We start from the raw sequence: 18659 nt of genomic DNA, 5'->3' as shown, positions 1-18659 counted from the left end.
CAAAACATTTCAAGGTCAAACTACATGCTATGTATAAATGGAAAAGCCAATCAGTATAGTCTGGCCAGGCACTGCAATATGGTGATATATGTCAACATTATCACCCAAGATATTCCCAATTTTATGTTCCAGTTCAATTTTCCCAACCTGTATTATAAGACTAGTTAATTCAAACAATGTCTAGTCTACTATGACAATGAGGCGATGTTAAGATGTTACAAGATTGTGTCTTCAAAAAGTGTGACATCAATAATAGAGATGCAGCATTCAACTGGTTAGCAGCACTTTCAGTTATATTTCATAGAAATATTAGGTCTTCCTACACTATGAAGCAATTTAAGCCAATCTGACAGCTATTTAGTTAGGCCAGTCTGACAGCAAGACAGATATTTAAGCCAATCTGACAGTAATTTAAGCCAATCTGACAGCTATTTAGTTAGGCCAGTCTGACAGCAAGACAGATATTTAAGCCAATCTGACAGTAATTTAAGCCAATCTGACAGCAATTTAGCCCATTTTGGCAGCAATTTAGGCCAATTTGATAGAAATTTACATTTATCAGACATCATTTTAGGCCTGAATGACAGCTACTTTAAAGCAGCATATCTAACAGCTATTTAGGCCTGAATGGCAGCAGCTTAGGCTCTTCTGACAGAAATTACAGCCAAATGGCAATGACATTACGGCCTGACAGCAATGAAGGCCAAATCAGTAATATTTGAAGCTTCAGTGTCTTACCCATGTTCTAAAATGGACAAAAGTGAAAAAAACTACAGCCTTAATCCTTATAAGTTTTTATACTAAAATGTTATGGAGTATTAATAATGACAATTCAGGCCATGATCACTAAAATTGCACATATGAGAAATAATGAGGAATGTTTCATGTATTCCAGCTCTGATAAAAATATTCAGAATTTGTCACGTAGAAAAATCTGCTGGCATTAAAATAGTGAAAACAAGAAATGTAAAATGTAAAAAAAAACAAGCATTTGATAGTATTGCGGGCAATACAGTAGTCCCCTACCGGTCCCTCAAAAAGTTCTTTAATTGTCATACACTCCTGTGTATTGCCATTTATAATGAATTTGAGGATGAAGTCTGTATTTGAAAATATCGACCACAAAACATAATAAAATAAGTTTGTCTATATCACAGTAATGTGTAAAGTTTCCATGCTTAGTAAGGAAATTATGTTTATACAACCTTGTCATATTATTACGATGTGGGATTTTAAAGTAAATCCTATAAGGAATGAAGAAGTTGGAGTGAAAATACCAGTTTCTCAAAAAAAATCTAAGTTCAAGGGGGACATAATTCTGGAAATAGTCTTGCTAGAGTATTTAACCTTCTCAAAAATGTCGAGTGATAATAAGAAACATATATATGAAGTTTGAAGTAGATACATTAGGAAATAAAGAAGTTATTTAAAAAAGACAACATTTTTTTTTCATAAAAAATCTAAGTTCAAGGGAGGTAATATTGATATTTTTTGTGCTAGAGTTATAAACCTTGTCACATATGATGTGGTTGATGACCAGGAACTTATATTTAAAGTTTGAAGTAAACACCTTAAGAAATAAAGAACATATAGTGAAAAAGCTGAAAAATTTAAATCAGAAATCTTGAAATTCAGGCTATTTGTTGCCATAGCAACCAGAATTTTCAACATAGGAAGAAAAGAAAAAGATGTGCATAATCTCCAGACTGCCATCTACCCATATTTCAAGTTTCATAAAAATATTTTCAGTACTTTTTGAGTTATCACTGGATCAAGTTTATGTGTTAAATTTGCCATATTTTCAGACTATTTGTTGCCATAGCAACCAGAATTTTCAACATAGGAAGAAAAAAAAAAGACGTGCATAATCTCCATACTGCCATCTATCCATATATCAAGTTTCATAAAAATATTTTCAGTACTTTTTGCGTTATCGTGGGATCCAGTTTTGTGGACGGACGGACTGACGGACTGACAGACAGACAGACAGACGGACAGACAGACGGACAGACGGACGGAGGGTAAACCTAAAGTCCCCTCCGGTTAAACCGGTAGGGGACTAACAACAGTTTCCTTAAAAGTGCTCTCATAAAACCTTGTAAAATTGTAAAAATATCTACCTGAATAAACATCACCATGGCTCATTGCAACTCTACTTTTTTGAAATACAAACTTTCCTTTATAGCATAGATTTTGTTGTAAGTATCTGAGAAAAATTACAAAATTTAAGTACTAGACACAAATTATTAGCCAAAATGTAAATCTCTGGTAGACAGACACTTAGGTTTGTGCAAACATATTTCATAAATTATATTATGGTAGACAGAAACTTAGGTCTGTGCAAACATATTTCATAAATTATATTATGGAAGAATAAGTGTAGTACAATATATCTTTGCAAAGTGCCACAGTAATTTATTAGATTTAATAGGATTAGTGTCCTACTTCCATACCCCCTGTTGAAATGCCACAGAAAATTAAACAAAAAAAAACTTCATTCCAAAATGGCCCTGTCAAAAATGTAAATAAGCACCTGCCTAGGAAGAGCATTATGAATACCTGTAAATTATCAACTCCTATGTCAACCTATGTTTTGTTTATCACCAGTGCAACTAGGTCAGTGACCAAAAAAAAAGAAACTAAAAATATAAGCTATTAATTTGATTTCTATAAAACCATTCTGCTTATTGCATCTGCCCAACAGTTCCCTCTTTGATTTCTTCATTTTTAAAAATATCTAAAACCTCTCATTAAATCTATATACATAGTATATAGCCGCGTCACAACAAAACCAACATAATGGGTTTGCGACCAGCATGGATTCAGACCAGCCTGCGCATCCGCGCAGTCTGATCAGGATCCACGCTGTTCGCTATCAGTTTCTCTACTTGTTATAGAGTTTGTAAGCGAACAGCATGGATCCTGATCAGACTGCGCGGATGCGCAGGCTGGTCTGGATCCATGCTGGTCGCAAACCCATTATGTTGGTTTTGTCATGACGCGGCTCATATATTTTCAACTAAACCCTAGTACTTTTCTGTGAGTGTAAAACATCTATGCAATTCTGGTGAAAAACATGAAAGAGATTTCTGAGAAATTAAGTTTTTGGAATATATAAAATTTTGTATACTAAATGAAAACCTTAAACACTGTTGAGTAGAGAAAAATGATTCCATACTTTCTAACATGAATAAACTTAATATGCTTATTTAATAAATGTGTGTATACCTATATACATGACATGATCTAATTCTATAAACTTCAAAACTGTACAAAAAATGTAATTTTTAGACCCAGTTCAGAATAGTAACATTCAAATTTGTATCTTACATAATTATAGTCTTTCCATGAAATTTATACATCTTACATATGGTGTTTCGATGAAATCTACATTCAAATTTGTATCTAATATAGGGTGTTACAAAGAAATGTACATTTAAATTTGTAATCTTACAGCTAGTGTTTCCAAGAAATCTACATTGAAATTTGTATCTTACATAGTGTTTCAATGAAATCTACATTCAAATTTGTATCTTACATAGTGTTTCAATGAAATCTACATTCAAATTTGTATCTTACATAGTGTTTTAAAGAAATCTACATTTAAATTTGTATCTTACTTTGTGTTTCAATGAAATCTACAATTAAATATTTATCTTAGTGTTTAAAAGAAATCCTCATTCAAATTTGTATCTTACATAGTGTTTTAATTTGAATTTAATGATTTTTTAAAAGCACTAAATGGTGGGAAATTGGAAGCACAACTACAGTGTAAATGATCTAAATGGAGAAATATCAACTTTTAGGTAATATAATATTTAGGCAACTTTTTTTTTTATTTCACAAATTTCTGACCAATTTATACATAAGCTATATTTAATATACAGGATTCATTTATATACATACTGGCTTCAAATATAGATTACACAGTGAAAATATGCTATATAATTCAAGAATATGCCATTATGTCATAAAAAAATCTACACATTCTAAAAATAGAATACACAAACAACAACCATACAGGGGGAGGTAACCACTGAATGAATTCTGGACAGGTGACCTTAGTTTAAATGAAAATGCAACAGTCAGGGCCCTTTTGAACTTTGTGTTTAAACTTAACTATTGTGTACATACTTCAACTAATTCTAAAAACAAGAAAACAGGCAGAGATCTTGACTCAATGAAAGACATTATACTGCGACAAAAATGGAAGTTCTAGATTTTATTTCATGTACCCTGGTACATAAAGTGTATTTTACAGCTATGTATGGGAAGAATGATATCAAATGAACGTGTAAATATCCTTTCTCCTATTCTTTTCATGCTAATGATAATGTATGACCCTATACTTTACTATAATTCTTAAACATGTACATGTTTTACTATAAATAAACATGTTACTATAAATAGCAACAAAATGACCTAATAACTAAATTAATTATTGCATCGAATGCTGTATTCTTCATAAGCAGACAGGCCAAGCATTATTTTGCTTTAACCTTTCAAAATATATTTCATTTTTCCAAATATGACATGCGCCAAAAAATCGCGTTAAGCTAGACAATTTCAGCTCCTTTTAGCTTCTGTCACATTTCTTTTTCTTAACTATGTCCACCTTTACATAAGAATCTCGGACTCCTGAAAGTGGTAAATCGTAACATTGCCTTTCACAAAAAAGCCTCTTAGAAAAATGAAAAACAATAACATTGATAAATTTTTAAAATACATTGGTCCACAACATTAAGTCAATATATATTCACATATAAAATATACATAGCAACCTTTCATACAAAAACATAACCACAATTATGAGGTAATCAGTGCATGACAATATTGGAAGACAATTACAATATGGAAGTACATTTTGTATTCATTCACACAAACTTTCTTTAAAAAAAATCTTTAATCACATTTTTGAAACATCCTTTTGAAGCTTTGACTACAAATTTTAAGCACAATTATTCCCAAAATTGCAAAAATGCAGAAAAAGTGTCAAATTCTAAGTTTCATACAAGTCTACATATTTCATTGGTCAATTTTTAAATTTCAAATTTCAAAATAAGCCAATGGAAGAGTACTTCCTGTAGACTGGTTGTCATGAATCTTTAAATTAATGTCATCCTGATGTGACTGGTCTGCAATTTTAGAAACTTATAAGAACTTGAAATTGAAGTTAGTTCATCATGAAAACTAAAGTTTACAATATTTGTGAGATAAAAATTTTATGGCACATTCTAAGAGCATTTCATACACATTCCGTCACGATGAATGTTAAAATGAAAATACTGTGTAGCAATCCTTAAAAAAGAATCAATGATTATGTACAAAATAGTAAAAACAATATGCGTATATAATAATTATATATGTGTTTGTTTTCATGACAATAATTTTGTCACATAATTTATAATTCATAATATTTATTTTATTCAAACAATTTATACATAAACAAAATGACAAATATAGTTCATATAGAATATTCTTTGCATATTTTCTACATAAATATTTTACGATATAATAATTTAGTATAGCCTTATGTGGCCAGATATGTGCGAAAACTGGAAAACATGATTGTTATAGTGGAATGTGTAATATAAAATTTATCATTTATCAAAATAATTTGGGTAAAATATAACAGATAAAAAAAATCTAAAATAAGCATATGGCATTTAACTTATATTTGCGTTGAATGCTGATGTTAATAAACATACTAAATACCATTTATAAAAAAAACTCTAAATAAACAGTGACAAATCTTCAATATCAAATGAAGAATGCAATGCAGCAGCAATTATACATGTACCCTCTACAAGAGGTGGGCATTTTCTTCTTCAAAATATTATCCTTAATAAAAATAATAAAGTTTTCAGAAAAAAAATCTAATGCTTTTAGTTACCTCATATAATCTAGAACACTTTGGTCACAGTCTGACCAATTTACGACCAAACAAAACTAAAAAAAATGTAAAAAAAATATATGCCACTTTCTCATTTTCCAAAACCTCTTATCATGAAAATCAGCAATTGGTCAAATGCTTAATTAAAATGTTGACAGCAACTTTCCTTTTTCCATGAACAACATTTTTGACATGTCACAGAGAAACATAATATTACAAAAGAATTGTCTTAAAAGGAAGAACTTTTAATCACCAATTGGCACGATAATTTTTCTGATCTTATTTTAGGATCTTTTAACATCATTCAATTTTGCAAAGATGTTTACCATATACATCTTGCAGACATATATTATTGTTAATGTTTTATTCTTTTATCAGCTCATATTTGTCAACCTTGAAATAACATAACATTTTTTTTCAAAAGTCACTGGCATATAATAATGAGAAAGAGGCATACTTAAGTTATATATTAAAAAAAAAATAAAAAAAATAATCAAATCAAATAAAACTATATCTTAAAATATTTCTTTTTTATATAAAAGAAGAAAAAATAACATATTTAATATATATTTAAATATAAAAACATTTGTATTTTCATATGAGTGGAAGTTGTACTACACATGTTTATGAGGGAGTATATTTGTCCTGTACACTTCAATTAGTATATTGCAAGAACCATCGTGAACTTTATATACAAAATCTACCTCTAAAATACCTCTACAATCTATCTCATCTCTAAAATCTATCTCATTTACCTCCCTACAACATAATTTATAAACCACTACCATACTGAGTATTATCTCTCAAATGCACGAGCATTTCCAGCGATCGGAACTTCATGTTTCCACGGTAACCAGCACTTATACTTTCTTAGTGAAGTTCTCTGGGAAGACTCCGGTCTGTCCATTACACTTCCTCACGCCCATCAACCAGCCTGGGTCCTGAAATATACCCCATTTTCATAAATTATTACAAAATATCGCAATAAATAATTGAACATATGCAGTACCATCTTCATTATCGATGGAAAAATTTCAAGACATAAAGAGCAAGAAATTAATTATTATACAGCAACACAATTATTGTAGTCATGTTTGTTGAAATTAAACAAAATAAGGTGAAATAAAGAAAAGAAGGAAAAACAGCTACATTGACCTCATAAGCTAACGACTAGCACTAGATATAAGCGCAAAACCGCAACTGCCAAGGCTTAAGAAAGCATAATGGTGCCTAAAAATTACACATACATTCTCTATATATTTTGTATTCATAAAATACAATAAACCACTTCTCTAACTTATCAATGGCCAATGCTATGAATATTGAGAATTTGACCTTGACAAATCCTTTATCTATTGACCTTTATCAAGAATCAAATGATTTAAAACATTAAACCAATATTTAACCAATGGCCAATGTATGTTATGAATTTTTTAGAGTTAGAGCTTATTTTTTAGGATTAAAGCTTGTCCTTTTTTTATTTATCTTTATCAGGAATCTTGTTGACCTTGACCTTAATCAAAGGTCAATCATTATAGTAATTAACTGAATCTATCAAAGATTTACCATAAAAAAATACTCAACATAGCACATTTTAAATGCTTAATATCAAACATTCACAAAATCAAAGGCTTATGAATGCTTGACAAACAGTTTGCCAAAGAGTAACAAAAATCTCTGTCACAATGAAACTGTAAATTTATATTGCGTAATACAATCTTTTACTAATGGAGGAAAACCTCCAGTGTCCCTTCTGGCATAATACTGGGTTTAACAGGGCACCCAAGTAAAAACACCAATTGTCTGTGAGTTGGATAACTTCCTAACATGAAAACAATCCTAAGTTCCTTGCTGGATTCAAACACATAGTGGAAAGAGGAAATAAGTTAACAACCTTAAAAGATTTGCCAAGGAGGCCTCTTAAATACAAGGCAAAAAGAAGCTTCGATGTAAATTTCCACTGCTTTCTTTCATTAATTATCTTGAATTACAAAACACAAATGATTATATTTATTTACAAAATTTATCAAGTAACATTTTCCATTTTAATATTAATATATACAATAATATCAAAGAAATAATGCAAAAAAGGAGTAATATATCTCCCTTTTAAAAAAATAACACAAAAACCATAAGGATTTTAACAAATAAATGACATTATAATATAGAATGTAAGAGGAGATGAGAGTGGTATACATGTGTGTTAAGACTAGTTCATACAAAATAAGAAAATTCACCATTTTCTACATGTTGCTCAGTACATTTCATGCAATTTTACATGCTGAGTTACTAAGAATAAAACAAAGACATAGTGTGAAACAGTTTTTTTATATTAAAGTTAAACCATTTCACACTAAGCCTAGAAAGCCTAGAATACACTAAGTATTCAAATACATCTAATTTCAAAAGAATCTAAAAATACCATGCAAAAACATTCATATATTGTAATAAAATAAAAAAAATAGTTTTAAATATCATGCACTAAAATTAAAAAAAAAATATTAAAAAAAAAATATTTGTATTATCATTTACAATATTTATGTAAACAGATATTCAACTGATAAAAGTCTACAACGCTGGGCCCAAGGTTATCACAATTTAGTTAAAGAACTAGTCCCTGACTACTGTATCTGATTGGTTCATTCAAATTTAAAATGGACCAATGAGAAAGAGCCATTCTGGACTGGTTCCTAAATTCTAACTTTGGGCCCTGTACAAAGCATAATTCTATCTGGGCCAATATTGTTGTATGAATATAAGATATCAATAGTAATGTGACTGTTAGATAATACACAATAATTGAAGTTTAGCCTTATTTGTAACCTGCCATGACATATTTAAATACATATATATATAACATATGTGTATTGAGAGTTCAAATGTGTACAGACACATGAATATGTTAACAAACAATCTTTTAAAGCTGCCATGTCTTATTAATTAAACATATAACATAGTAATGAGACAATGCTATGTCTTATTAAAATACAACATTGTATAAAGTCAATGATCAAACTTTAATGATTAATCCCTTTCCTGTATCCTCCAGTAGAGACATGCCAAATTCCACACATGGAAAGAATGACACACACAAGAATCAAATATTATTCACAACCAGTTTTTACTTGCAAGGTTCTCAAATCTTTGTTTTGATAATTTTTCAAATGAAAGGGCAAGACAAAAGACAAACAGATGCCACACAATGGATTCCTACATATTTTTTCAACAGCATGAACATGTACTTAAGTAGAACCTGGGTGAAAGCATAAAAATATTTTAGAGGATTCATATAAATTAACTTTAGCACAAATGAATTCTCAATACAGTGGGTTAAATTTGGCTTATACTGATAATTATAACTCACTTTCTCTGTCGACTTCTTTTCAAGCATTTTCTTCTGTAACATTATTTTAATGTCTTAATATTCTATATTACTATTTAACACCATAGACAAAAATTACAAATTTTATACACAAGAGTCTTTAAACCATATGTATCTTTATTGCTTAAAATTCTTTCTTGTTCCATTTTCTATAAGTATTTCCTTCAACCAAGTGGAGGCAGTGTTCATGATTTTATTCTGTACAAATATTAACTTGTTTATTCCAAAGTCAACCTCTTAATCCCCAAGTTAACCTGTTAATCCCCAAGTCAACCTGTTAATCCTCAAGTCAACCTGTTTATCCCCAAGCTATCATGTTAATATCCACAGGTCAACATGTTTACCCCAAAGTGAACTTGTTAATCCATATACCAACCAGTTTATCCCCTAAACCAACCAGTTTATCCCCTAAACCAACCAGTTTATCCCCTAAACCAACCAGTTTATCCCAAAGTTTCTGCCAAATTCATCATATTTAACAGCTTAAGGGGATGTATGGTTTAAGACATACTGTTCAATCACAGAAAAGTGTGTGAGATGCCAATGTCTGTAACTCTAAAACATCCAAGTTCAGAAAGACCTTATTCTCCCCTGTACATCAATGCACATCAACTGCACTTATCAGAAATGTATGTTTACACAAACTATCAAAATTTTACGTCTAAAACTAAGTAATGAATATGTGACAAATGAGGCCATAAGATGCCAGTTTATAAATATATACAACATTTGAAATATCAGTATATCTTAATATCATATTTTGATTTTGCATTTTTCTTTCGATTAAAGAATGGAAAATAAAATGGCCTAAGTTTGCAGATGTAATCTATTCTCATTCATCATAATTACTTCCTTTTTGGGACAGATAAAATCATTTGAAAATGTACAAAAAAAGTTAACATCATTATTTTACACATATATTAAACTGGCAACTTTTTCACCTGAAAAATCACATAATTAGTCAATCTAGTAATAAGTTTGTGTTTGTCTAAATCTAATAAATGATGAATTATCTTAGTAAGAAGAACCTGCAACCAAATCATGTTGGGTAGATCTGTGAATGAACATATTTTAAAGGTCAACAAGGGAAACATTCTGGCTAGCAATAAATCCTGCAGTCACACAAAACTCAAAGATTATAAAATCATAATTTAATCTGTAGCCCCTCTCGCCTTCATTTTAGTTTTCGTAGCGCTACAATTGCCTTGTGTGCTGCACCTTTTGCTATTCAATTAATACATATTTTGAAATTCTCACTAAAAATGATGAATGGTTTCATCCAGATTAAAAGGTTTGTAATTAATGCCATCACTTTAACTGCCATTTAATTTTCTACCTGCCAAGTTTAATTTTCATTTTCTTTTCTTTTTTTTTGTTGCGTTTTAAGTCGCATCAGCACAGTATAGGTTATATGGTGACTTTCCATCTTTACTGGTAGTGCTCTTCCCTGCATTATTTCAGGCTTCAACGGGCCCCTGAGTAAAACCACTGACATTCCGTAAGCTAGCTGGATAGCTTCCTCACATGAAAGTATCTTAAGTCCCTGTCAGAATCCAAACTCACTATTGTGGGCATACAGACTACAGAATAAAGGCAAGCTGAAATGTTTCCTTTGTTAGCCATAGGTGTTGTTAGTGTCTCCTCTTACACCCTTCTTTATATTTCAAACAAAAAAATACACCAATAATTTAAATAAAGGTGAACAATACTTCCAAAAGATAAATAAAGGTGAACAATATTTCCAAAAAATAAATAAGTTAAACATAATTGGTACATACAACTATTATACCGCGGAACTGAAAATGTACAAGTTTTATATAGAAAATCATTGTCACTACCTAGGTTGTTTTCCATTCTTTTAACATAAATAATTTATCTTAGAAACTGGGGTATATGCATATTGTTCTCATTATAAAATATATCTCTAAAACATTTTTGTTGCTGTAACACAAAATTTATGTACAGAGAGTTTTTAATTTTTATCTTGGGCAACAGATGTGCCAATGAAAACAACCAATTTGGCAAAGGGTCAAGGGCTATACATGTATTTTATTCTACAGGCTGAAAATACAGCAGATTCTAACAGCATTTCAAATGATGATAAGGATTTCCAATCTGTTAATAATGAAAACCCTGTGTACAAGTAGCTACATCAGTTTTATTCAAAGGTAACAATTAGCAATAGAAAACACTTCTGTTTTTACAACTGATTCAAACATGTCTTGTGGAGAACAGTTAATTCTCAGGCTCAGAAAATTAATTTTCAACAGCAGAGAACTGTTTTCTTGCTTATGAGACTGACATGAATTACATGCTCCAAAATGAATCATTTTGGCACATTTTAAAATGAAACTGTGTTTTTATGATGATGTCATTTCGCCTTTATGAACAAAGTTGTAAATTTGTATTCTACTGTAAGACAATCTAACCAACAGCCTGTATAGTTAATGACTTAACTACAGTGCTAGGCTGTATTATAGCTTATTAAAGTCCTAGCATTTTCAAAAGTGTAATTATAAAACTTTTCCACAATGCAGAGAGACAAAGTGTATGCTAAATAAGCAACAAAAAGAAACACTAAATTCATTTTGAAAAAGTTCTTAAGGACTAAAAGCAATGGAAAATATCAAATAAAACTAAAAGTGATGCAAAACAAATAGGGAACAAAACAAATAAGAAATAATTAGAAATGCAACATTTCCAAGAAATATCAAAAGAAATCTATAGCATTGCTCTACAGCTTGCAAAAATAAATTCACTAGAAATGCTTTAAAGACAAAAGAACAGACAGACAGACAGACATTGAAACATAAAGTACTAAAATTGTAAACTACTGTGAAATTATCTATTTTTGTTCAGTTCAATTTGTGAAATTATCTATTTTTGTTCAGTTCAATTTGTGAAATTATCTATTTTTGTTCAGTCCAATTTGTGAAATTATCTATTTTTGTTCGGTTCAATTTGTGAAATTATCTTTTTTAGTTCAGTTCAATTTGTGAAATTATCTATTTTTTTCTTCAGTTCATTTCCTGGAATTTTCACATGAGTACTTATATGGGCAGACTTTTCATTGTCACTTTTTTAGCATTAAAATACATTTATTCATGCAATCTTCGTTTCACATTTAATTTGACCTCTAAAAGAAAGAAAATTTAACCAGTGTGAACAAATTTATAATTTCACAGTATTCACAAATAAGAAAAATAGAAATAAATAAAAATATTATAAACCTGTTCTTCAGGATCTTCATAGTCGACAACATAGATAATTTCGGAAGCATCAAATGAAATCTCATCCTCATCCTCGCCTTTGTAGCAGTGTGTTGCTATGACCTGTATAAAACATACAAAAATAATGTTAATATATTCCTTTCAGATTGCTCCCTGTTGTTTCTTTTTTTAAACTACAGTCGAAATCGTACTTGCGTCCACCTTTATTAAGCGACTTTTTTATTTAGCGGCCGCATAAAATCCCTCCCGATGATTTTTACTATATAATTTAATTCCATTAAACGACGATTTTATATCGCGGCCAGCGGCCACTAAATGTCGGCCCAAAAGTACAAAATTAAGTGTTAAAGTATCTATTAAACGGCCGTGACAAACAATCGTCCCTACAGGCATTCTCACCTGTGTAATCAGCAGTAGGTTTGATGTGTACAAGCAAACAAACAAATATTTTTCATGGTCATTGGTCACAAATAAATGTAGTTGAAAAAATAATTGAATATTGCAATCGTTTCAAGATTGTAATATTTATTGTGACATATTTTGTCAGAGCAATAACGTATCACAAAACCGCATTTGCATAGTTTTGTCATGTGCTTAGAGTGACCTCCCTTATCGAAAATGACGTCGGAACGAGCGAAAAAATAACAGACAACTAATAAGACCGGATAAATTGAATGAGGAAATCGTGCATGGAATTGAGTTTGAGTAAATAGCAAATGTCATCGTTTGTAGTCGAAATAAAATCGTGAAACGTAGTGGACTAAACATTACAGAACCGAGCTGATGGTGTAGGTGCTCATCTGATGCTTTATAAAATACATGTAGTACCCAATTAAATATGACCCTTCGACAAAAAAAAGACAAAAAATCCTAGATCTCTAAAAACCTTATTGAATTTGAAATCGGGGTAGTGTGAAAACTAATTGCTGAAAAATTCAAGAAGTTTAAAACTCATTGCATAAAAAATTATCTGGAGCTCTGGCTGATGATTCGAAAGTATGTTTAGCAGGAAATGTGTATGAACATATGAAAAATATGTAAGACAATATGCTTTGTTTCATGGTCAAATGACCTGTTGATAGTATTATGAGCGTAGATCACATTTGTACACAAAGTTCTACTAAAAACAAACGCATATTGATTACTTTTTAAAAAAAAGGCATAAATGTTATTATGAAACTGTAATACATACATAATATTTTACAGTTTTTGTTTTTATAAAAAGATGTTATTATATCAATGACTTGTAATAAAAAAAGTCTCGAATTTTCCAGAATTCTATTGAGAGACCACTTTATTAAGAGACCACTTTTTGGCAGTCCCTTGAGTGGTCTCTTAATACAATGTCGACTGTACCATTTTACCATTTTAATGAGCAAATAAGGCGATTGTTCAAATTCTATTGGTTAAGGAATTTGGCAGTGTCCCCTCCTTGAATTATTTTATGGATTATTTCAGGCATTAACAGTGACCTAAGTAGAACCACCGACGTTCCATAAGCTAGCTTGATAGCTACCTCACATGAAAGAATCCTATCAGGATTTGAACCAACAGTGGTGAGGGGCAAGTGGTTTAAGTCAACCACCATTGACCTTTGGCATACTCACTATATCATTTCTACACACTATAATCATGTTTCAATATTTGAAACTACAGAGTTCAAGGGCAAGAGACTGGCAAAAAACAAGAATGATAACCACTGATGTTTAAGATGAAACAAAATAAGAAATATTATAGAAGTATTAAAATAGAAAATTAATAAAATACCTTCTATATAAAAGATTTGTTTTTTGGGTTCTTTTGGGGTTTTTTTTAAAGTAATGATACATCTGAGACATTATAAAAGTTGCAACTTAGACTAAAGCATGACCTAATGATGGCTAACTGTGCTTAGAACTATTAAGTATTTTTAACTCTTTCACAAACATATCAAAAAAGATAAATCATTTATTATTTTATAAACATTAATTTTTTTCTGAAGAAGACTAAACATCGAAAGGTAAAGAAAAGTGTTCGTTTTCATTGAACTGATTATATACAAACATATCAAAGAATTTTTCTTATTTTTAAGATGAACACAAAAATAGACATAGACTCATCTGCAAAATAGATTAAAGACAATGTAAGTTAAACGAGGGTGAAATATTCTGAAATTACATATCTTTTGAGGATGGTTCTACATTGTCAGTGATAAGGGACAATGGTTCTAGTGGTTGGAAGGGAGGTGCAGAAAATGAATTTTTAATTGGTTACCAGGTGGGCAAGCCCTATGAATTTCTTCAGGAGTATAAATGTAGAATAAATATATAAATATATCAAGCAGAACTTAGAACTTCTACCTCTCCACAGTTGAAGATAATAACTTTTCCCCTCAAACTGTTGGCACCAAAAATTCCCCATGAAAACCCGTAGACCAAAACAGGGGCCCATCGTGCCATCTGTTTATGGCTGCATGTTTGCTATTCATCAAAATCAATTAAAAAAAGGACAAGTCCATTTAAGTATTTGCATTGTAATAGGTTTTAAAAAACTTCTTCCCCTTGCCTATTTAGTTTACTCAGTCTAAATTTCCCTAAGTATAAATGGTTGTGTCCAGATTGAAAGATGGACAAGTCCATTTAAGATATTTAGTGTGGTAAGGGTAAATAAAGACTGAAAAACTTAAGAAAAACATGAGAAGCCTACATGTATTCACATTAATGAACAGCCGGCATGATATTCATTGAAGCTACCTAAACATTTACAAAGGTCTAGAAATATATCACATAAAGAGACAGTAGTGATAGAGCTAGACTTCAATTATAGTCTTATAGTCACACCAGCCCGTCAAAGTCGCGACATGGATATTACATAAAGTGTGACCAATTTATATCAGGCAATGCTTTCACTTATATATTTCGGCTCCAATGCCATCCCATCGGGTACATGTGTATATACAAAAAGCCGAAAGCATATAAATATAGTAAGTTAAGTTCAGTCAAATGCGATCGTCTCTCTTCCTATGTCATGGATCTATTAGCCATATGCATATATTAAATTTGTTAGTTATAAAACTATCAAATCAGATAATTGCTATTTGATGTGTCACGGCCCAAAGACATTATACATATTTCCCTATATATTACCCTCATAGCATGCAACACTAATAAAAGTACCCACATGAATATACAAATCTTACCACATTTTTCAAATCATGCAGACTTTAAGAATGGTAAGGCTGATCTGGGTTAAGGGTTTGGAAGCTAACAGGATACCTTTAAATCTCTAAATACAAGCTGATATGACAGAAGCCCTATGTCAAGCTTATATGGCAGAAGCCCTATGTCATCATTTAAGAGACAGCCCATTCTCATATATTTTCATATACTGTAAAATCATAATTATTCGTGGGGCACTAATTTTCGTGTTTTTCATGGATAGGTCAATCAACAAATTTAAGATCCAACAAATTTCGTTTTGTAAACTATTTTTTTGCATGACTTTACTTACAATTGAAGTACCCATGAAATTGTTCTGTGTGTCAGAACCACGAAATTTCATGTCCATATAATAATAAATATTAAGTAAGTATATGCATTCTGATATTGAAATCTTGTACCCCAACGATGGACTTATGTGTGCAAGTTCATTTATACACATAAAAACTTATTTAAAGTTCACTTGCAAACGTCTTAATTAAATGCTTACAAGCATTTGAAAGCATTTTGGTCTTATAATGCTTAACAGTATTGTATTATACTTCAGTTTACATAAATTCTCTCCCTTGGTGAAGTACAACATGTACCTGAATTGTCTCCCTTACATTTGTAATATTCATCATTTCACTCAAAAGACTACAGCATTCAGTATGTAAATTGTACAGCAGTGAATAATAATTTTTTAGCAGATCCTGATCTACGGTAGACCAAAGGTACCCTGTTACATAAATTATACTTACAGAGAAAAGATAATTCGGAGGCAACTGTTCTTCCTCAGGGTTCGTTGTTTTCTCCTAATGTAACATGCTTATATCATTAACTTACTTACAAAACACATTCAAGGAATTTTATATACATGTATATAGAATGATTTATCACCTGAATGATTTAATAAAAAAATAATAGATGAGTTATCAGTAACAAGAACTGTCAAGGTCATGGTAACACAAGAACTGTCAAGGTTACATGGTAAACAGTAACACCAGTACTGTCATAGTTACAAAGTAGCCAGTAAAACAAGAACTGTCAAGGTAACATTGTAACCAGTTACATAAGAACTGCCAAGGTAACAAGGTAACTAGTTTTTAAAGAACTGTAAAGGTGACATGATGACCCGTAACACAAGAAATGACAAGGTAACATGGTAACCAGTAACACAATAACTGTCAAGGTTGCCTGGTAACCAGCAAAACCAGAACAAGCAACATTTTATGTTGACAAGTAGCAACACCGGTACTGTCAAGTTTGCATGGTTTCAAGTAAAATCAGAACGGTCAAGGTTACATGGCAACTTCATCAAATTATTTCATAAGTTTACCTTTCTCTTACTTTCAGACTGTATCAAATGATTTATCCCTGAACAAAATAAAACATTATCTTTTATAACAACAGAATAACTTTTTACTCTCAGAATGCTAAAAAACTGTAATCATCAGTTATATACTTACAGTATATAAATAGTTTTTAGGAAGATCGTCGGCTACAGGTTTGGCAGGGGGCGGGACTTGATAAAGCCCTGAATCACTATCGCTGTCACTGTCTTTCCCTTCTTTATCTTTTTCCTCTTCATCTTTATCTTTCTCCTCTTTCTGTTGACTACTGTCTTCCTTATCCTTACTGTCATCTACATAAATATAGTCACTTTTTATCAAAATCTGTGATTTTTTTTTTTTTTTTTTTTTTAATCATACAACATTATTGTTATAAGAATTGACTCAGTACAGAGAATATACATCTCCCCCATGATTCAAACCTACAATTCAACAGTCAGTAGTTTGTTTCAATTCGGTTCTAAGTAGCACCAACACAGTATTATGAGTATACGTCATATGGCAACTTTCCAGCTTTACTGGTGGAGGAAGACCTCAGGTGCCCTTCGGTGCATTACCTCAGGCACAAATATTCACCTGGGTAGAAGCACTGACGTTCCATAAGCTAGCTGGATAGCTTCCTCACAGGATAGTCAAAGTCCTATATGTGGTGCAAATAAACATGAAACTGACCTTTAGTCTTTAGTCAGGTAACTAAACTTATTAGAATATTCACGACAGCTGTGTGAAATTCATGCATATTCATACCTTCAGTGGGTGGGAGAGAGGCAGGGATGGGAGGCGGGGCTTCCGTGGGAACCTCCTGCTCTGTTGATGTGTCAAGGTCACCATTTACCTTAACATCCTCCTCTTTGTCTTCTTCCTGTTTCTGTAAAATATCACAATCAATTAAAATAACATCACAAACATATGGGATCTTACAGGGGGTTGTCTTTTCATAGCAAGCATTATAACATATTTATGTGGTGTTTTATTTCTGTTTATCTGAAACAGCAACAGATGTAAAAATAATTTAAATCAAGGTACTTCATACAAGTCAAGTAACTCCGACAACTGCAAAATCAGAATTTGAAGCACAATTTGTATATTAAATGTGTGTAACACAACAAAATAGGTAATGGGTTATATCAGCAACATTATGCGATAAAATGATATTTTTCAGACAACATCTGAAGGTATGTAAACAAGAATAACATGATAATTATTTAGAAAACATAATTTAAAAAAAACTCAAATATTATAATAATAATATGGTTCATACAAGACCATGAAAAATATAAAATACAAGAGCGATCAGTAATCACATGTGTCACCTCATGATGGCCAATTTCATGTTGGGACAAAGTTTGTGACAGACGGACAGACAGACGGACAGTGCACAACTAGACTTGGTACTGATCATTCCTGTAAAGTTTGGATAAAATTGCACCAGTAGTTTATGAGGAGTAGTCCGGACAAGCTTTTGCGTATCTGGCAACACACAGAAAAAACACCTTTTTATCAAAGGGCCATAACTCGGCCAAAAATCATTCAACCGGAAAACCCGTGCAATATGCGCAAGGACTCGAGCTACAGATCAATCCTGTAAAGTTTCATTGAAATTGCTTTAGTGGTATAATAGAAGTA

The 18659-nt window shown here is 31.3% G+C and overlaps 1 protein-coding gene and 1 long non-coding RNA gene across 2 annotated transcripts in view; one reads left to right on the top strand and one right to left on the bottom strand.

Moving 5' to 3' along the window:
* Positions 1 to 2067: 2067 nt before the first annotated feature.
* LOC132714960 (uncharacterized) lies at positions 2068 to 2613 on the top strand. Its single transcript, XR_009623633.1, has 2 exons — positions 2068 to 2284; positions 2335 to 2613. It is a non-coding gene; the product is annotated as an uncharacterized LOC132714960 (long non-coding RNA).
* Positions 2614 to 4894: 2281 nt separating this feature from the next.
* LOC132714965 (myc box-dependent-interacting protein 1-like) overlaps positions 4895 to 18659 on the bottom strand; it is a 65055-nt gene continuing 51290 nt past the window's right edge. The window contains exons 14-18 of the mRNA XM_060697908.1: positions 17781 to 17901; positions 17151 to 17326; positions 16443 to 16496; positions 12506 to 12607; positions 4895 to 6834 (exon numbers count right to left, since the gene is read on the bottom strand). Coding sequence (XP_060553891.1) covers positions 6754 to 6834; positions 12506 to 12607; positions 16443 to 16496; positions 17151 to 17326; positions 17781 to 17901 — 534 coding nt within the window. The 3' untranslated portion in view covers positions 4895 to 6753. The remainder of the gene's footprint in view (positions 6835 to 12505; positions 12608 to 16442; positions 16497 to 17150; positions 17327 to 17780; positions 17902 to 18659) is intronic.

Source organism: Ruditapes philippinarum, unplaced genomic scaffold (assembly GCF_026571515.1).
Source record: "Ruditapes philippinarum isolate M1 unplaced genomic scaffold, ASM2657151v2 ctg371_1_1_1_1, whole genome shotgun sequence".
NCBI classification, from domain to species: domain Eukaryota; kingdom Metazoa; phylum Mollusca; class Bivalvia; order Venerida; family Veneridae; genus Ruditapes; species Ruditapes philippinarum.
Note: the sequence above shows the minus strand (reverse complement) of the source record. Positions and strands in the feature narration are given on the sequence as shown.